Here is a 22,668-nt window from a genome sequence, read left to right on the forward strand (position 1 = left end):
TTTGTCCCCCAGTTTTCTTTATTAATGTTGTTCTTTTATCTTGTGTTGTTATTGCATTTTGTATTATTCTAGGTTTTTTTTTATTTTATTTTAAAAAAGCTAATAATTGTTAACTGGGAGTCATTGGGAGTCAGGCAGCATTTAATAAATTTAATAAACGATAATAACCCAGTTCCTTAGGAAGGACTTGATAAGTGGATAAAACTGCCAAATCCAGTTTGGTGACTGTGCAACAAACCACAATAAGAATACAGCAAAAGAAAAAGAAAAAAAGAACTAGAGAAGATAACAAAATACAAAGACCTGAAAATAGAAATAGAACAACTGTGGCAAAAGAAAGCAAAGATAGTACCAATAGTGGTAGGTGTCTTAGGTGCAAAATGTCTATGGAGATTCTCAGTCATCCAAGTCATAGTTGAACAATAGGAGAACAAACCCATCAGGACAAGATTCAGCAGTCCATCTGCATTTAAAAGACAAAGGCCACTCTTTTGAGGACAGCAAAGACCACATTTTGTACAGAGAGGAGCACTATTTTCAAAGAGAAGTCAAAGAAGCCATCTATGTCAAAACTGAACAGCCCTCTCTCAGCAAAGAGAGTTATTTACAACATACTCCTTTCAGCAGTTCCAAGAAGGCTCCACACCAGTGTTGGGTTCTAGACTCCATCGCAACCGGTATCTGATGCGGTATGCTGCATCCTAGTCGGGCATGTGCATTGCACACACATGTGCACTCCACCACCCTGCAACACCTAGCTGCTCAGCGGAGGTCACGCAGGTGCGGCACGCTGTGCGCACATGCGTAATTGGCCTGGTTGCTTCAAAAACAGCTATGGAACGTGGGTGGACCAAACAAGCCACTGTACCAGTACGGTGGCTGCTGCTCCCGGCTACTACCAGTATGGCCATACTGGGCCATACCATCCAGAACGCACCACTGCTCCACACCCATTTGCATTACTCAGGTGAGTCTGATGACACAGATAAATCTCCAGGAGGCCTCAATGACTCTCTAAAAGAATGCAAATGATCAGCTATCTGCAAAGAGTATAAATCCTACCATCCAGTCAGAGGTGAAGAAGGTTCTTGGATAAAAGCAAAACATCTTCAAAGAAAAACAAGAAAGTTCACTTGTGTCTTGAAAAAGCACTTTTGGGACTTGGATGCAATACAAAAACAACTGGAGAAGAACCTGAACACATTGGCATTGACAAAATCACCATCAGTCAATTGTGAAAGACAGATGGAACACACAGCATCGTGTGATGATCCCTACATCATCATCAAACAATAACATCTGCCTAACCAAGTTTCAACAAGTGGATAAAAACTTCAAATCCCAATCTAAATATCTGACTGATTGTGTCACCAACCATAATAATTGATTGTTCTAAAATTAAGAACCAAGTTACTTACTGAGTAGCTGAAAAGCACTTATATGTAAATACCAGTTAGGAAGATAGCAGTATTAATAAAGTTAAACTGACAGAAAGAAAGGATTCCCAAAAATACGCTTGGTGATCCTTCTATATATAAATTTAATTTAAAAACTTAAAACTATATCCTTGAAAAGACATTTTATATTCAGAAAAGGGGAACGGGACATGACATTTTGATAGATGAACTCTAACAATAATAATGTAACAGAACAAATTCAAGCATATATACAATTTTGTATGATGGATGAGTCTTCCTTGTTGATGACAGGTTGAAGGAAAGCTGAATTGGTGAAATGCTCAGTTTCAATAAACAGGTAAATTGTTAAGTAGCCCCTGTCTGTCTGTGATGCCCTTTTGTCTGAAATGGAGCTGTTCATGGACATCCTCAGTCATCTATTTAATCTGTTGGAAGAAATAGGAGCTTGTGACAACAAGCACCATTTTCAATTTGCTAAGAGCTTTATGCACTTGAACCTTTTATAGCCATTTCTAGGATACAATAAGATTTCCATCAGGGCAGACACATTTTGTTATTACACAGGTTGTACAAACAGTAAGTAACATTCCATAAAGCTATTCATTATTGATATGAGTTACTGACTATATATGATCTCTCCAGTGGTGGGTTTCAATTTTTTTTAGAACCTCTTCTGTAGGTGTGGCCTGCTTTGTAGGAGTGGCTTGCCTACCATGTGACCGGGTGGGAGTGGCTTGGCAGTCATGTGACTGGGTGGGAGTGGTCAACTTGTAAAATGTGGTGAAACTCACTTAACAACGCTCTTGCTTAGCAACCAAAATGTGGGCTCAGAAACTCTGGCATTTGAAGCACGCAAGTCTTAAAGCTGTCAAGTTACAAGACCTTTGCATCCCTAACCCTTTAGAAAAAAAAACCCAGGGGTGTTCAAACTTGACAGCTTTAAGACTTGTGGACTTCAATTCCCAGAATTCCTCCTCCAGTCATGTTGGCTCAGGAACTCTGGCATTGAAGTGTGCAAGTCTTCAAGCTGTCAAGTTACAAGACCGTTGCACCCTAACACTTTAGAAAAAAAAAACTCCAAGGTTGTTCAAACTTGACAGTTTTAAGACTTTAAGGTTTAGATAGAACTCTTAGAGGCGGGTGGGGCAATTGGTGAGCCAGCCAATCAGTGAGCAGCGGGCGGGACAAGCATGGTGCGGACGGGCAGGGGGAGGGAGCTGGAACTAGTTCTAAATGGCGCGGTAGGTTTGTGGAACCTCTTCTATAGAAGAGGTTAGAACTGGAAGGAACTGGAAGGAACCCACCCCTAGATCTCTCCCACACACAAAAATAAAGCACAGAAATAAACAACTGTCTGCCTTACCAACCATTTCCAAACAATCACATATACCAGGGCTCCCCAACCCCAGGTCCATGGATCAGTACTGGTCCATGGCATGCCAGGAACTTGGCTGTACAAACAAGCAAAGTTCCATCTGTGGAATGTGGGCAGCACACAAAACCATGCCCCTTACATCCACTGAAAAACCTTTATCCATAGAACCATATCTGGTATGTGGCAATCCATCCATATCCTGCCTTTCCCAGCACAATACTATCTCACTTACTTATGTATACATTATGTATATTCTTATGTTCTTAATCCATAAGAATGTTAATATTGAAGAAATTGACATATCCAAAAGCTATGGCCAAAGCTTAATAGCCTACATACATTAGGACCTTGGATATTCATAAGGTAAAGGTAAAGGTTCACCTCGCACTTATGTGCTAGTCATTCTTGACTCTAGGGGGTGGTGCTCATCTCCGTTTCAAAGCCGAAGAGCAAGCACTGTCCGAAGACGTCTCCGTCGTCATGTGGCTGGCATGACTAAATAGGTGGGAAGGAACACTATTACCTTCCCACCAAAGGTGGTTCCTATTTTTCTACTTGCATTTTTACGTGCTTTCAAACTGCTGGGTTGGCAGAAGCTGGGACAAGTAACGGGAGCTCATTCTGTTATGTGGCACTAGGGATTCGAACTGCCGAACTGCTGACCTTTCTGATTGACAAGCTCAGCATCTTAGCCACTGAGCCACCGCATCTCTCCTTGGATAGTCATACTGAATCATAAATCAACATGGATCATTTTATAATATTTTTAAATTGAATTAAATTTCCTTCTACATTACATCTTAAAAACTGGTTAGCAAAAGTATTATGCTTTAAAGTTCCCCCAACTTTTTTTTTTACTCATTTATCTTACTATCATTACACAGTGTATTTGGATGTTTTTTTGGGGGGTGGGGGGGGTGTTTCTCATTTCTTTCATGAACAAATGAATGATCTTTGACATTTATTCCACTTATTTCAAGTTGCAATCTTCTATATGCCATATTTGTTACTAGAGGAGCCATACATATTGAATAATAATATATTATTCATAAAACGTACCATATGATATGGAAGAGTAGATTAGATAAGAATAGTTATTAGCATCCACATTATTTATGCCTTTTTATAGCAGCAATTAATTTTTATTCATTTACCCAGCATCTGATCAGCTCAACTAAAGACCAACATGATCATGTATTCTATACTACTTATACCATACTATCATGTATAACCTAGAGACTACCTTGCAAACTGATATACTGTACAATTAATCATATTGATTTATTATCTGGCAGAATAGTATAGATCTGCTGATAACACAAAGGTCTAAAACAAATGGAGAGGCCTCTAACAGCTTATCTCAAAAAGAGGCAACTGACATGAAAATGGATTTCACAGATGGCAAGTGATACTGGGAACAAATTCATTCAGGGAATAAAAATATCAAAATAATAATGGAAATGTTTCTGAAGCAGAAGCCAGTACAAATAAGAAACTTGTAAGACAGAAAATAATATATTACTTAAAATACCTGGTAGTAAAATATTAGCATAACACATGAATTTGAAGGCACTTTTTTTTTTACTGAATGTCTATCTTAGTGGTGTAATTGCTTACAGTAATTGGTGATTGCTGAAAATAATTGGTCAGAAATAGGCCAACTATTTCAGACATAATATATATTTATATATTTATATATTTATATATTAAGTATATAATTACAGTATATTATCAAATTATTCTATTATTAGCAAAAAATACATAAGCAAAAAATTATATATTATTCCTGACAAACTCATTTGATGAGATGGGCATGACATAAATTTAGTAAATAAATAAATAATAAATAAATATTTAAAGGTAAATTTAGAAATTAAAATTGAAGATTTTTCCAAGAACTCATTTATTTATTAGCAAGCACTATTTGTAATGCCTTGGCTTAAAATGTATATGAAATTAGATCACAGGGGTAAAAAAAAGCGAAATATTTTCTAAGCTGCCATTAATTAATTTATTGTTCCTTGGATGATACTAAGGCCATTAAGATGACTGACTACTAAACAGGTTAGAACGATAAATAGGAAAGGTTAGCGAAGGTATCTGAAGGATATCAAGAGATTAACATGTTCATTTTGTTCCTAAAAGACTGAAATTTCTTGTTGGGATACCAGTAACCTTATAAAGATAAGGTAACAACTTGTTTTCAGGAATTGTGGTAGTTCCATAAATAGATAAATAGCCTTTGCGTTGAAGTCCTTTCTCACTCAAAAGTAAAAAGTATATGGACCTGAGGATGTATATACATGCACCCCTATTTATGAATGTATAGTTAGTTATGTAGACCTTCTTTTCAGTTCAACACTAAAAACTGGAAGTGGGTAAGCAAATATATATTTAAATGAATCCATCTACAAATATCTACAATGGGAAATGATACTCTTATTAGCTGAGGTAGGCATCACATACTGTAACAACCGGCTCACCCAGAACCAAAAATATGAGCATGCAAGCGCCTTCCACAAATGTGCGCTGCATGGTAAAAATAGTGATTATATAGGATGGGATAGCACCAGGGTCGGAACTACCGGTTCGCCTGAACCGGTCCAAACCGGCAGCATCCCATCTCTGCCTGTTAGATTGTCAGTATTGGGATGTTTATAACGGTGTTCAGTTAATCATAATATCTCAGTATTCAAAACACAAAGCTCTGCAGAGAAAGATCGTCTTTAATTATCATTTGAATCATCAACTGCTAACTCCACTATTAACCTATATATTTGTAGACATTAAAATAAAACTACCATTCAAGAAGATCTTTTTTTTAGTTACTGCATCCATGTAGTAAACTTCACTCCCTTTTCCCCAATTCTAAGTAGAAATAACATTTTCAATGCTATTTAATTTCCCCTTTTAATGGCCAGCCTTTGTTCATACATAACTTATTCCTGTATTCATGCATAACTTACTGCTAATGCAGCAGCCACCATGTTTTGGGCACCAGGACTGGTTCTGTGGAGAGATGTTTTTCTGAGGACTGGAGGGGGTGTGTGTTGCCTGCATCCGATGGGCCTTTGCTTTTTTGTATGGCCAGGTTTCTGGCATGCTGTAGACTGGTGCCGGTCCATGGACCAGGGACCCCTGTGCTAATAGCTTCACCATACTTTCCTACTTGTTCATGCTTTACCATGTATACCAGTAGGTGTTCTTTTTTTCTCCTTACAGATTATTCTGTTTTGCTTCTTTTTTCAGGTTTTATTTTGGAACTCAACTCTTTTTTCTTTTTTTTTGAGTGGGAGAGTATTGACCCTTGGGTCTTATCTGTTTAAAGAGAAAAGTCTTGGGTCACAAAGATACTTTCTCTATCTTCTTAATGTCTAGTCACAAGACAGCAAAGAAAAAATGATTGGCCATCTTCAGCCCACAGAATAGTTTTACAAACCTAAAAAACAGATTTGAACATAGACTGGTACACTGAGCCCAACAGGGAAAGGTATTGTTTGTGAAACAGTCCATGCATGGGTAAGATATATAGATAAAAATCTTGTGATGAAGCTTTTACTTTCTTTTTGGAACAACTTATTGACGTTAATGTCATGAACTATTATGGATTAAGTATCACCTAATGTGAATTATTAGGCCCAGTTTAATGTACTATTTATCAGCTAATTTGCTATTTATCACAAATTAAATAAAATGTATTTCATTGCCTTCCAGAAATAATAAAATTGGTTCACAGTAGTTTGATTTCTATTAAGTTATGTTGTCATTCCCTAAAGATATTCTCCATATAGATTTCCTTGTTCCACAAAAATCCTTTAAATAAACTTGTAAATATACTGGTAGAGATCAGATTTCTATAATGTGAAAAGAAAACGTATCCCTTCTATACCTTTTCTGCATTGTTAGAACTGTTTTTTTTAACATTAATCCTGGAAGGGGGATGAATAATTAGCAGCTATAAGCAGTCCCGTAAAAGGCACGACCTCATCACTAATTTGTGATTATTGCTATGTTCCAAAAGGAAAGGTGACAATGAGGCACCCATGATATGCCCCAAATCTCCCCAAAGAATCCAATAAAATAAAATAATAAAAACAATATAAATTTCACAGCACTGAAAATGTCCCAAAATTTTCGTGAGAAAATAATAAAGCCTTGAGAAGCATTGGTGATCTTGTGTAAGATCTCAGGAATCCAAAAATATACAATAACTGTGTAAGTTGGAAAAGATTTCCAATTTTGATTCAAATTATATTTCTTCCTAATGACCCAAAAGTGTTTTTTTCAAAAGACGACTGGACTTTGTTTTTCCTGGAAGACTGAATCTTTTTCACTGAAGATTATTCTTGGATAAGAAGTAAAATGTCACGAAAAACAAAGTCCAGTGGTTTTTTGAAAAGCACCTTTGGAACAACCATGACCTAGATGACTGAGAATCTCTATAGACATTCTACTTTATGAGTAGGAATTAGATATAGTCGCTGCATGTTTAAGTCAGGGCTTTATTTGGACCCGCTGATAATTTTGTCCTTGGGTTTTTCACTAAAAAGACTTCCGTTCACAACTTTTCAAACCTAATCTTACTGGCGAAAAAAAGACAAAAAAATGACTTCTTCACATTTCCTTTATAATATACAGTTACTTTCTCTCATTCTATCCTAAAGTTGCTAGCTACATACTGTTTTTTTCTCCTGTACATTATAAAATGTATATCATCCTACTGTTATTACTGATAAATTGAAATGAGTAGTTTTTGTTTCTTATTCCTTCCTGGTCAAATCCAATTTAACTAGACGGGATAGGCAGCACAGAAATCAAACAAACAAACACATAGGGAGCAACTGATTTGAACTTGAAAACGTCAAAGTTACATTTGATATGTAAACCAATTCTCCACCTTTGTAGTAAGGTAAAGGTAAAGGTTCCCTCACACATATATGCTAGTCATTCCCAACTCTAGGGAGCGGTGCTCATCTTTGTTTCAAAGCTGAAGAACCAACACTCTCCAAAGACGTCTCTGTGGTCATGTGGCCGGTATGACAAAACCTTGCCACCAAAGGTGGTTCATATTTTTATACTTGCATTTTTTTTAACATACTTTCAAACTGCTAGGTTGACAGAAGCTGGGACAAGTAACGGGAGCTCATTCCTTTATGTGGCGCTAGGGATTCAAACCGCCGAACTGTTGACATTTCTGATCAACAAGCTCAGCGTCTTAGCCACTGAGCTCTGATCAACAAGCTCAAGGTCTTAGCCACTGAGCCACCCTTTGTAGTACAAGAGCTTTTTCTCTTCAAAACATTCAAATCCATATTTTTAGACAAGAACCAATTTCTTGTCTTTCACTAAGCAGTAGAATTATATTTTTCAAAGTGTTAAGAAATTACAAATTAAAGGGTCACAGTTTTGCTTTCATACCTGTAAGTGATATATTTGTGTTGCCACTTCTGCCCTGTTAATGCATATCGCTTTCGACGAATGTTAAATCTGGAGTTGCCTCTCATCTGATCAGGAACTCCACAACGAGGCTTCTTCATCCAGCTTTAAATGAACAAAAAAAACCAAAATCAGTACCATATGATGACAATAAATGTAGAGTATCATGTCGACGCATCTGATAGTATCACAGATGTGACACGACTATAATCTCTCTTCTTCAAAATGGTTAAACGTTGCTTTTTACATTTCCAGTTTCTCAATCTTGACAACTTTAAAATGTGTGGACTTCAACTCCCAGATTTGAGAAACACTGAAATACAATATACAAGTGGTCCACCACTTACAACTATGATTGAGCCCAACCTTTATGTTGTTAAGCAAATCTTCATTGACTTTGCTTGTTGGAAATCAATTGGGGAGGTCACATGACCCAGGACAGTGGAGCTGTCATAAATACATGCCAATTGCCAATTGCCTGAATTTTGATTACATGACCATGGAGATGCTGTAATGGTTATAAGTGTGTAAACCAATCACTAATCACTATTTTCAGTGCTGCTATAACTTTGAATAGTCACCAAACAAATGGTTGTATTTGAGTACTACCTCTAATTCCTGGTTAACATTATTAAACAGCAAACCTTCATAGAATTTCCAAATAAAGAAATGATATGGGGCATACACGTTGGTAGATACAGCTGGTTTGACTGATGTTTGTTTAATTATTTGCTGGGGATTATGCACTGTTGTCTGTTGTAACCTAACAGGACATGCATTGCCACTTGTTCACACTGATTTTGTACCATTAACTGAAAATCTTATAGCAAATTGAGTTTGTCGAACTAGTTTGTGAAAGAAAGAACTGGGTCCCTGAATAAAGTTTCATTAGATTGTCCTTCAGTCTCAAAACTAATAGTTTGTGGGAGCAGGAGCAGGATACAGCAACAGCATGAATGGCTTAAATTATCAAGTGAAGCCTCTGGTAATTGAAATTGCTCATTGAAACAAAGGAAACTACCTTTTTTTCTTATTCATTCCCTTCATCAATCTAACTCAATGCTGTTGTTTTTTACCGGCTTCCAAACAGGACTCTACATCTACAAGCCATGCCCAGAGATAGCAAGACAATGAACCTGGCTTTTGCATGCAAGCCATATGTTGTGTCTCTGAGCTATCACCCTTCAGTACCCCACATTATGAGATATAATACAGATTGTAAGGATGAATTAAATCTATATTATTGTTCCATGAGATGCCTCTGCCTGGCCTTCCAATCTGCTGCTCTACCTTGGTGCATCTCTACAACTGCTTCTGGGCAGCTTCCCATATTTCTTTCATTCTCTCCCTCTCTCCCTCCCACCTTTCCTTATAAATGCTAGCATGGAGTGCACACAATATTAATAGGGTTCTGGGTACCTTCTCCCTGTATTATTATTATCCATGAGCTCTTGATATGATATGCATTGGCAACATCTGGAAAACAGAGGCTGAAAAATCCAATATATATTTGGTTCATCACAAAATTAAATCTGGAAGGAAAGCACGTAATTGGAAGTTCACAGATTCTGGGAGCATATTCAAAAGTGGACAATCTTATCAGTATCACTTGTGTACTATTATTTTTCCTCATCAGTTTGAAATTTCAGTTTAACCTAATAAATACTGTTTATTATTGCCAGGCAATCATTGCTATTAATATGTCCTGCTTTTCAATCCACCATTTCATTACATTATAAACATCATTATTACTATATTTCTATAATTGTAGCTGATTACATCTATTTCCCAGTGTTGCATTAAAATTTGTACTACTGAAATTAAAGTGGCTGGGTTACTCATATTTTGCTATGTTTATGGAGCTGTTCTCAACTTCCAGTGCTGGAATACTGCAATACAAAATAAAAATAAATGAAATTTTATGTCTAACTTCGTGTGTTGGATAAAATTCGTGCAGAATGAAGTGTGCTGGACTGATAGTACTTTGTTTGGTGTTCCCTATTTTTACAGCTTTTGCCACTTAATGTTATGGTTATTTCTTCTGAAGATCAAAAATATTGTATTTATTTCTATCTTTTCCACTTTATACTAACTGTACTTATGAATAAACAGCTTATTGGAATAAAGCATAATAACTGCAACGTCCTCTTAAAAAAAAGGGAAATACCCAAATGATAACCTTTGGCCACACAACAGCTCTATGTCAGTGATGGGTTCTGGAGCCTGTTCCAACCGGCACAGTTGGAACGGGCCCTGCGTCATCCATATGGATGTGCGCAACGTGCACGTGCATCTTACAGTTCAGCGATGCCTCCGTGACACTCTAGCTGCTCAGCAGAGCATCGCATAGGCACTGTAAGTGCTGCGCATGTGCATGTAAGGGCCAAAGACTTTAAAGAAGGTAAGGAGTGAGAGCAGGTGGGTGGACCCTCTGGAGCACCATACAGGAACAGTATCCGGTGCTCCGGGCAGGCTCTGGTATGCCCGCACAGGATATACCACCTGCAACCCACCACTGCTCTATGTACATGAAAAATGACTGAAGGATCACATCATAGTAAAATGACTGTTAAGACACATACATGATATGAAGCATAACCCATAATCTTATGAAAAGAAAGTAAAGTTTATCTGAAATGGATATCTTGTGGTTTAATTAGAAAAATGTACAAGGCAATTGTTCTTCAAAGAAGTCAAACTAAGTGCTATGTTAGTATATGGATAGTTTCTGACAACTGAATAAATTACAAGGACAGAATAGACAAAACAATTTTAAAAAATCTGGTTTTGCTACACAAACAGGTTCTCTATTAAAGCTGTAGTTTAGTGCTAAATATGGCAGAAAATATATTGTTTTGGTGCAAGCCAAATGAGTGGTTTAGATAGAAGTTCCACATATTATTTTAAATGGGACACAAATATCTATATTTTATATAATTCCTAGGAAATTATAGGGTTAATATTATTAAATTCCTAGGGATATTACAACAACCACTAGACTTTTATTAATTTTGATTTAAAGTGTATGGCTTTAAACTTAACATACAATGAGTTCAAGACACCAAGGTTCCCCAAACTTTAAGCTCTGTTCCCCTCTAAAATCAAGTCTCCTCCGCATTGAACTCTTCATCCATCACAGACAGACCAGAGGAAGAGATTCGTTATCAAATAAAAAATGTCCCAAATCGATCCAATCATTTCCAAGTATTTGAGTATACTTAAAGAGGCTTCATAGGATAGTAGTCCTCATGCCATAAAATAGTCACTAAATATAATCAGCTGTGAACAGAAATCCTAACTATCATTTATTCTTGTCCAACAAAAGCTTTTAGCTCAATGTAGTGAAATAGATAAAAAGTCTCTTGGAGTTACCACAAAAGAAACTGTAGGCTTATTGAGATAAGAGCAGGTTTCCAATTTAAAATGAATGCTTCCTTACTCCCACCTACCCTCAAAAAAACACATTTATGTGTTTAGGAAAACAGATCTTTTCTTCCACAAACAATAGTTTGCACATTTCACCGTAATAGCTATGTCCAGCTTCAATCAAATTCAGGAACACAAATTCAGGTTTCTGTTTTAAGTATTAATTTTCCAAGCAGGGAACCTCAGTGAATGGCTTTAATAAGTATTTAAATGCAACATGGATCTGCTTCTCTAATACTTTTTAGAAACTCAGTAACATCCTCATATGTGGGATATCCCAGACAGGTGAAAAACACACAAAAATTATATCTGCTCTCACATTTTAACGGAAAAGAACTCCTAAGGAAACATTTGTTCTGAACCAGATTTAAATTTTAATCAATGTCAAAATAAGTAGCATAAATAAGGGAGGAGCCTCTAACTACCCTTCCAGAAGATGGTAAGAGTCATTTGTAGAAGATAGATGTAAATGGATGGATGGATGGATGGATGGATGGATGGATGGATGGATGGATGGATGGATGGAGATGGAGACAAATAATTCAAATGGTGGACATACAGTTTAACACACAAAATACAGAAAATGTAGAGTGTAAGAGAATTTCAGTTACCTGGTTCTCAAAACTATATATGTGCTTTAGTTAGGCTAAAGTAGTTATCTACTTTGAAAACAAAGGTTCAGTCATGAAATATGACTATATTCTCAATAAGAGGACATATGAAAACGGGAAACTTTCTTTTAACTCCTTATGACTTATTTGGAGATTGGAGGTGCATACACACATTTGGAAAATAAACAGCAGAACGGGATCAAAAAAATGGACGCCTACAATGGAGTTGTGTAAATTTAAAGCTTTGCATCTGCTAAATAGAAAATGTATCTTGGATAGATGGGTGGGGCAACATTACAATTGATTTCTGTTGATTTTCTTTCTGTGGCTGCACATGGAGAACTACAGCCCATTAAAGAGAACATGGCCTTGTGGTGTATTACTTTTTGATGATTTGAAACACATTGTTTGATGGCCATTTCAATGTAATCAGCAGATCTGACAAAATCTGGCAATAATCTTTCTGTCAGCTAAAGCTCTAATCAAGAATAAATTAATCATCTGATTTAACTGATTCTTTAAACCTGCAAATTTAAATGTCTAAATTTTGGCTAATACAATTTGAATATTTTGCACACAAAAATATACACACAATATATGGTTTTTAGACAATAATTATAGATGAAATATATATCTATATATCCCAGCTAGAATTTTGACATAATTGAAAAAAATGCAGGTTAAGTGATAACAGAATTTGTTGGTTCTTTTTTGGCAGTTTCTGTAAAAAAATTTAATCTTTTCCATTTACTGTACAAATGTACGGTACACAGCTACTTGTGTATACAAATTATCTTTAAATTGCAATTTATCTTTAAAATATACAAAGTCCATAATTTTCCAGGCACTGATAGTTCAAAGTGAACAAATGTCAGAATAGCATGCAATTTCCATGCATTTAAACTACAGATACATAACACCAACAAGAAGCAGTTAAACACACTATAGTTACCAAATAGAAAAGATGGATGCTCTCACCTTAAGGTGATATCACTACATCAAACGAAAGAGGCAAGGGATTTAAAAGAAGAGAGAACTATTATCTTATGTAAGATGTATTCTAAACACCAATATTAAACAGTACTTTAACAATGTCATGACCAAGTGCTTATTCCGAGGGTCAAAAGAAAATAAGACTCTTATTTTTGGGAAAACACAGTAGAACATCTATTCCAAAGTGTTGGGGTATTTTTGTGAGTATGAGTTACTTATTTATTTATTTACTTATTAACTTACTTATTTACTTACCAATCTTACTAATATAGCAACTTTGGGTGGCTAATTCAAAAAATTGGAACTCATATAACTGGTGGCTTAGTACATAGCTAAGAAAGAACTTATTTCAGTCACAATTAAAGATGATAGGAAGATTGAAACTATTCTTGAGGCGGTATAATTATAAAAATCATTTTATAGCTATATAATATTGAACAAGAGTTCAATCAGAAAAATCAAACTGTGTTTAAACAAAACAAATTTATAGGCAGGAAGTAATTTTAATTCAGAAGCCGAGTGACATTTTTATTTTATTTATTTCAAAAAAATATATGACCATCTATCTTATACATAATTGAGGACTCACAACATTCCATAAAAACGACGGAAAAAATCTACATTATCAATCTATCACCCTTCCCCCTCAGTGCCACAATATTCCAGTGGCATATGCTGGGGTCACTTCCAGCCTAACCCAGGGTTTGGATGAAGAGCCAAGTCTTCACAGCTTTCCAGAAAGCTAAGTGGGGACCTCAAATTCTCTGGGGAAAAAGCTATTCCAAAGAGGCTGCTATGGAGAGGACATAGAAGCAAAATCCTATACTTGAATGGAAATTGCAATGTATGGAATCTTAAGTATAAGCCTCACACATGAAAAGGTTATTAGAAACTATATTTTAGCATTGATATGATTTGTTGCATCTGTCCTTCAACTGTCCAGTCTTACAAACTGAATTCCACTCCCAGGTTTTGGAATGTGAAAGATGCATCAAAAATCTTATTATGTAATTGCAGTCTCCCATCACAGCACTGAGTACCCTATTTACTTTTAAAACAAATACATATAACATATCATAACTTTACACATCAGTTATTTGTTGCATAAAACATGACTGATTCAGACCGTCAAATTTACAATACAAAGTGCTCTATTTATACGATACTAAAACTGAATAAACCACAGTCTGTCTTTGTATAACATGTGAATTCAAATTAGTGTGAAATATCTTTACCAGTAGTACTATTATTGCTTCATATCAGCGTTTACTCCTGATGACTGCTTGGACAAGTCCCTGCAGTTTTCTTGGCAAGACTTTTTTAGAAGTGGTTTACCATTGCTTTCTTCCTGGGGCTGAGACAAGGCGACTGGCCAAAGGTGTCCCAATTGGCGTGATGCCTGGAAGTCACAATTTTCCAGTTTCTGTCCTGATGCCTTAAACATCAAACTGGCTCTCAAATTTTATTATAAACACCTTATACTTTAGACAATTAACACTGGAGCAGATCAACTGCTGTTCCACAGTAAATAAAGATGATGACCATTTCCAAAGTCTTGCAGCATAAGAAATTTATGTCTCCTAAAAGAAAGCCCTTGTATGCCATCCTATCATCCTCACCTAATCAGCTATGAGACACTTTTACATTCCATATTCAGTGAGATGCTATCCATTCAAGAGTGACAAGGTTATATGACAGATACTGTCTGCATGAATAAGGTCATCTGGCTAATTAGAAATATTCCAAATGCTATAGAGAAGGCAGTCGCTACATCAATAAGAAAATCTAAACAGGGGGCAGCCTTCCTTATTTTTGACACTCACTTTGAATTCTGCTTCCTAAGAATTTGGACACTCTGTTCTAATGGAGCAGCAGTGAATCAGGTTGAGGAATACTGGCATAAACCTTATCAATACTTGGGAATATTCTCCATATTCTTTGGTCAATTTTGAAGGTCAAATGCCCCCATTCCTAAAACCCTGCTGTTTTTATTGCAAGTCTTGAGAATTATTGTTATCAAGAATCATTAGATGCACAATGCATGTGATATGTATTGTCAGAGTGAATATCCTGCACTGAGTCAACCTTGAGCCTGAAGATATTTGAACTGTCAAATTGCAGGTAGCCAGCAGGCAGCAGAAGTAGCCTGCAGTACTGCACTCTAACCACTGTGACTGCGCGGCTCCTTAATTATGGCAACCAAAAATTTTGAAACTATTATCATATGTTGATGCATTCAGACGATATTTTGCCTTACGACTATATTTTTTTCATTTTTTTCTCTATTCATTTTGCTTTCACAGTCAGATCCTAAAATTATATTTTAATATCTCTACTAGTTTTATGCAAGTTGCTAAAAGAAGAATTATTGTGGACATGACTTCCCAGCCTGAATAAGCTAAACAGTAAGAGTGTTATACTAATGCAGTAATTGATTTCATTTTATTTATTTATTTTATCATGGGAATATTTATTGTATATGAACTGAAGAATCGATTTTGTTTCTGATAGGATATAAATTTATTACAAAAATAAACAGTATTTCAGAAGAATAAAGCATAATGGAGGCTTTCCATGAGATCAAGAATCCTACAAAATATCAAAAGTGGTTTTTATGTTTTTTAAAAGCAACTGGACTGATTTTTTTTTAGGACAAAGATGTTTCACTTTCTATGCTGGAAGCTTCATCAGTTGTATTGGATATAAATGATGAAATTTCCAGGACAGGAAGCAAAATGTCTTCTTCCTCCTCAAAAAAATCAGTCCAGTTGCCTTTTCAGAAAATAAAAACTATTTTTGATACAACTGTAACCTGGATGACTGAGAATCTTCACATACAATCCTAGAAAATAAAATAGGCTCTTCAGTATTGAATTCCATTCTTAAGACAAAGAAGGTAAAGGCATTTGTTTATTTTCTTTTTCTAACTGATGAACATCTCTTTCTGTTATGTCTGTGTAAAAAAACAGATCAAAATTGAATATTTCAACTCTTTCGAAAACATTTTTTTACACAGGCTGCTAATACTGTTCCATCCAATTTAGGGATGGTTTCTCTTGAAAGAATATTGTGATTTATATATTTTCCCTTAAAAAAAACTCTGTAAAAAGCCATTAAGCATGGAAAACTATTATTCTGAAGGACTAGGAACAATTAAAACAACTGAAGCTATAACAATTAGGATTAGATTAGCAGTGGAAAGTGTCAGGCTACCCAATTAGGATTTTGTTTACGCATAGATTTCTCTGGTTTTTCCAATCCATTCTGCTTTCTAGTTTCTAATTTTATTGATAATTGTGGTAAAGTGCACAATAACATTATTGATTCCTTTTATACAAAATAAGAACCATATATTACATTTCATTTTAGAGGATGGTCTTTCAAATTGATTATACATATTTGACTCTGCTGATCCGTGCCACATTTCTGTATATTCACATCACAAGTTTACAGGCAATACAATTGCTTAGATTTTGAGCATATTAAGAAATTAAGCACCTTAGAGGATATCCCCACATTATTTTCAAAAATCACATATTTCCCCAAATGCTTTCAGATTATATAGTTCATGGAAAAGTGTATTAACATTAAAGTGATATTTCTGATAATTACCAGCTTAGAACTTCAAGTCTTTTGGTTAAAGCAGAAATTCTAGAATTATATCAATACTCTTCTCCATGTCTTTCAAGCATAGCTCAAGGTTAAAGCAGACCAATTTCCATAATATCAGTGTAATGTTGCCTGACTCATTTGGCTCCATCACCATTTAGGTTGTTATATAGTGCAGTCACTCCAGCTTTCAATATGTCTTCAGCATAAATTTTGTTATAGTAGTCCAGTTACTCGTTTGTCGGAACACAAATAAGTAACTGAAATAAGTATTTTGATAAGGTAGTAGCTGGCACTGATCCCCCTACTTCAAGCATCATACTTTCATGCATAGCTCAAAGTTAAGATAGGGTAGCAAATCATAACCTTTTCACAGACAAAGCCTGTGAAGAAAGAAAAAGCTGAAATGAAAATGGAAATTTAGGATCAGGTAATATAATCGTATTATTAACATTAATAGTGTATTAAAGTATATTGTGAATTTAAAATATTAAGGATTGGAAATTGTGGGGATTTTAAGATACAAGTCCAATATTAGACATATAAACTCATTGGGCACTACAACATCTTGCTCAGATTTACTCCGGGATTGATTAAATATTGTTAATATTTGGTTCTATTAATAATCCTACAAATTTGGAACATTGAAGTTATGGTGGAATTATGAGCAATTTGTAAAATATTAAATAAGAGTATTTAGTAGAGGATAACAAATACAAGGTGTACAGAAATGTTATTTATGTTTAAATGTGGGGATAATGATAAAGGATTATATAAAAGAGACTAATATTGTCAAAGTTGGAAGATTAGAATTACATATACCTATTTGTATTATTATTGTTAACATTGTGCAAAATATACTTGACCTAGTCAATACACTGTCCACAAAATATGCATGGTGAGAAAAGAAAACCGCAAATAAAACATTAAAAAAAAAAGACAAGCTGAAAATGCTTATAGATCTACTAGCTTTTTTGTCTACAATACTTTCAGAATTAAATTACATTGCGTTTATCTCTAGCCATTCACAAACTGTGTCTAGACACCTACTTATATCAGGTACATAAGTTCAAGTCCAATATTAGATATATAAATTCACTGGGCACTACGACATTCTGTTCAGATTTACAGATTTGCTTTTGTAGGGATAAAATAAAGAGAGATGCCCATATGACCTATTTTGAGCTCATAAGGTAAGGCAGGATATGAATATGTCTGAGGAACATATCCATAATGTATGCAAGGTATTGGGATTTTATTTTTCCAGATAGGAGAGCGTCTCCATTCATTTTAGCAGAGAGGTCAGGTTTTATGTACACATCACTTTATGTCTACTGAAACATCTCTGCTGAAGTGAATGTGAAAATCCCATTTGTGCCATTTAAATTCTGGAGTAGATACTTTATATTTCACATAAGTAGCCCACTAGAATTGTTTGGCAATATCATTTGTGTTTATATCACAATAATAATACCTGCAATACAATAATACAATACAATAGCAGAGTTGGAAGGGACCTTGGAGGTCTTCTAGTCCAACTCCCTGCCTAGGCAGGAAACCCTATACTGTTTCAGACAAATGGCTATCCAACCTCTTCTTAAAGACTTCCAGTGTTGGGGCATTCACAACTTCTGGAGGCAAGTTGTTCCACTGATTAATTGTTCTAACTGTCAGGAAATTTCTCCTCAGTTCTAAGTTGCTTCTCTCCTGGATTAATTTCCACCCATTACTTCTTGTTCTACCCTCAGGTGCCTTGGAAAATAGTTTGACTCCCTCTTCTTTGTGGCAACCCCTGAGATATTGGAACACTGCTATCATGTATCCCCTAGTCCTTCTTTCTATTAAACCTGATTGACAATCTTTAATTTCAATTTATTTATTGACACTATCATGTTTTAAATACTCAAGTATATACTGAAATAGCAGGTCAATTTCTATGTAGAAATATGTATGTTGATATCACTTTATTTAAGAGCTTCACATTCTATTGCAATCACAAACTAATGTGTGGAGCAGAATATTATAATTTGGAAGATTTAATCCTTTCCCCTCTTTGTGGAGCTCTATGTAAGGGCTTCTTGTTTTGTTTTGTTTGAAACATTCAAGTGTTTGATTGTTTTGACATTCAAGTTCAACCTACATTTCATGAGGATTTATACTAGAAAAAATAGGGGGGGGGGAATAGGGAAATCCCTAGATTGATAGTATCAGGTCCCTTTACTTTGGTGCCCTCCAGCCAGCACCACCTTCATTGATGGGAATCTAGAAACTGAAAAGAAGTTACTTTACTTTATTTTTAAAATATTCTTCTGTATTTCCAACCTCAGTTTTGAGGGGGGGAAAATCAAATCAATCAATTTGTTCATACATTATTGCACTATGAGAAATAGGTCTTTCATGGAAAGAAATTAGATTGGAGTCCTTGAATTTAGATAATCCATATACAAGTATCATCTGCCTTTAGAATTAGAAACCCTTCAAATAGATCTAGTGCAGAGGTGTCAAACTCATGTCATCACATGACATATTGGGACTTCCCCCCCCCCTTTGCTAAACTGGGCATGGGCATAGCCAGCACATGACAAATCCAACTCCCGTGGGCCGGGCGTTTGACTGCCCTAGACTAGTGTCTACTAAGGTATTTCATTATTTAATAGTTAAAATAGCTAGGCTAATGCAAATAAGTGTTTGATAAAAGAAGACAATTCTGAGTGTTCTAAGTTTTTAAATGCTAAATTAGTGGCATTTGGGAAGGAAGCTATCTTTTTCACCAACAGAAAATTAGCTACCGGAAGCTGACAACAAAGGAAGTTATAAATGTGCTGAGAAAGATAGCATTGATCTTTCAGTCAAAGTACTATAATCAAACTGGATGGAAAAATAGAGAAATGTCATTCTGTTGTAAATAAAGTGTAGTCTATATCTCTGTTAAGTGATTTTCAAAATAGATCTTAAGACAAATATCATCTCCCATTTGATTTTATCAATTAGTATTTACCATTTCACCCTTATAAAAATGTTTTAAAAATTAATGCAGAAAGGGATTTCCAACAATCATTCATATAAAACAAAACAAAGAGTAGATATTATCTGATGATCTGGTGCTATATATTGTCATTGTAATTTAATATAAATGAAAAATGAGTTAAAATTAGATTGAAAAAACAGCATATTTAATTATCTTTTTCTCCTATAAGATGCTATATGCACAATAAATCACAGTTTTGATACTTAACATCAAGGTTGAACAAAGCATACAAAAGTGATTTTTTTTGCAAAGAATACTAGCAAAAGCAAAACACTCTCTTTAAAGTATTAAAGCAGCTGCATCCTCTGAAAAGTTAATACAGTTGCTTACAAGAGTGCATCCAGCTGCTTGAACAGTTGTTTATTAGATTTTGAAGCTGCTTTACTCCAAAAAGATTAAGGACAACTTATAATTTAAAAAAAATATATAATATGAAAAGAAAAACATGAATACTCAAGAGATACATTAATAATATCTCAAAAAATCACTAAGAGCTACACAAACCACTTCATCCTGGGCCTGGGAACAGAGACATAGATAACAATACCACTGGGACCACCAACAAATGAATTGTGCATGTCCTCACAACAGCCAGCGGCAACATTTAAGGCTGCCTTGTACACTTTCCAAAGAATCCAGATATTTCAACTTTTCAAGAAGGTTGCATCATTCATTCTAACGTGTTTCACAAGCATTCTTTCCAAATACTTTGCCCAATCCTATCATATACCTACCCTTATGTGTGTCTTTAAAACGATCCCAACAAATCCAATGAATCTGGCTTCCAAATGTTGCATAATTGCAGTGTCCATTGTTCATACACTTATACTCCAATGAATTTGGTCTATTATTTATATTTATTTATGTGACATCATTGCTCAACATACTTTTAAATAACAGAGGAAACAGCAACATGCCTAGAAACATGTAACAAAATTCTGACAATTGGGAAACTAAAAAGGTAACAAATCAGAGAAATAAATAAAAAGAAATTGTGAGATAAGATCAGGAATGGGAGACGCTTGCCTTGTTGTTATTATTAAACTTGCCACCTGACTCCTAATGACTGACTCTGGATCACTCACCACAATCAAAACAAAGAAATTGTAATAAAATCAAGAAAAGGAAGAATTTTTTTAAAAAAAAGAACAACAGACTGAAAGAGAATGAAGCAAAAATCTGGGTTAAAGAGCAGACTGCTTGGGACTGCTTGCAAAAAAAAAAATTGGTTTGAAGGTCATGTTTCATTTCTGCATGGTTTCTGTGTGTGTGTTGTGTGTGTGTGTTTGGTTGGCCCTCACAACCACTGACCTAATGTGGGAATCTTCGGTGTCAAGGGGGAAGCTGGCAAACCTTTTTTAGGCTTTCTTATTTTTCTTATAGGGAAATGGAGCTGGGGAATTATACACAGTCCTTGTGCACAGAATTAAGTAGATTTTGCACTGTTTCAATAGCTAGATGTCTATGGAGATTCTTAGTCATCCAGGTCATGGTTGTACCAAAGGTGCTTTTTCAAGAGGCAACTGAACTTTCTGGTTTTTCTTTGAAGACATTTCACTTTTCATCCAAGAAGCTCTGAAGATGGAATAATAGCTTGAGGTTTTCCAATAACACCTGCCCAGTTTCCAATATAAACTATATGAGCAGTTTATTCATTTTTTTATTCATTCATTCAATTTCTACAGTGCCCCATCTCAGTCAACGACTCTAGGTGGTTCAGATGCCTTATATGTCATTCCCAATTCTACTGCTGCTTCTGAATATCTCTAAAACAGATGTAATCTACTGACCTTAGAAGCTGTGCATGATGGGATATGTGGTTATTAGAATAGAAAAGACTATTTGTGAGATAATTGGGGATGGGAGGAGATGGGGAGAAAGCCAGGGACAACTGGGTCACAAGTACTGATAGGTACCAGAAAAAAAAGATAGGTTACTGAATATTAAATTAAGGTTTAACTTCTTCTTTTTTTTTTTTACAACGGATTCATTTAAAGTCTATACACAGCTTGATAATTATACTCTTCACACTCTTGATCATGATCTGGCTGGCCTCAAACGTGTCTTAACTTTGTCCTGAGCCACAAAAGGACATCTGATTATTATCTCCCTGTTCAGCTTCTTTTGTGAGTTTTGATTTAACACTCATATCAGGATAAAAATGTCATGACAGTTCAAATCCATTTTTCATACTCCTTTTTTCCCTCTTTCTTGTAGAAATTGACTTTTTAGCAAGGCTTTAATTGCACCTTACATTGCTTCTCCTCCCGCCTCCCGCCTGACATGATGAAAAGAAAGGAATATTCTACATCACAGACTGTTCAGAACTGCCGAGACAGGATTTAGATAGCCAATGCTTCTAATTTTCCACATATATTTCAGGAATTCCAAAAAGGAAGAGCATTGCAGTAAAATGTACTTACTCGATTGTGTTCCTGTCCACTTTTCCTGTCATGTTAATGCCATAGAACTGCTGCATGGCAGCTATAGCAGATTTCATTGTCTCCGCAGTGCGCAACACGGACATTCTGGAGTCAGAAGATGGAAGATAGCCGTATTTTTGTAACCACACCTACAACAACAAGCAAAATGTGCATTAGGCAGTATTTAAGGTCCAGGATTTCCTAATCATTCATCTTCTACTTCAAACATTGAAAAGACCATTTCAAGTTTGTTTAAATCCTTTTACAATGGAGGAAAACTAAAAGTGCATTTATGTGCTTCTTTTCCAATAATTTATCTGGGGTACATGCGCTAAAATAATATACAGGT

The 22,668-nt window shown here is 35.4% G+C and overlaps 1 protein-coding gene across 1 annotated transcript in view; it reads right to left on the minus strand.

Moving 5' to 3' along the window:
- Positions 1-22,462, minus strand: part of MMP16 (matrix metallopeptidase 16) — a 90,341-nt gene extending 67,879 nt beyond the window's left edge. The window contains 2 exon segments of the mRNA XM_032223050.1: positions 8,212-8,334; positions 22,320-22,462. Of these exon segments, the coding sequence (XP_032078941.1) occupies positions 8,212-8,334; positions 22,320-22,423 (227 nt within the window). The 5' untranslated portion in view covers positions 22,424-22,462.
- Positions 22,463-22,668: the final 206 nt, after the last annotated feature.

Source organism: Thamnophis elegans, chromosome 8 (genome assembly GCF_009769535.1).
Source record: "Thamnophis elegans isolate rThaEle1 chromosome 8, rThaEle1.pri, whole genome shotgun sequence".
In the NCBI taxonomy this organism is placed as follows: Eukaryota; Metazoa; Chordata; class Lepidosauria; order Squamata; family Colubridae; genus Thamnophis; species Thamnophis elegans.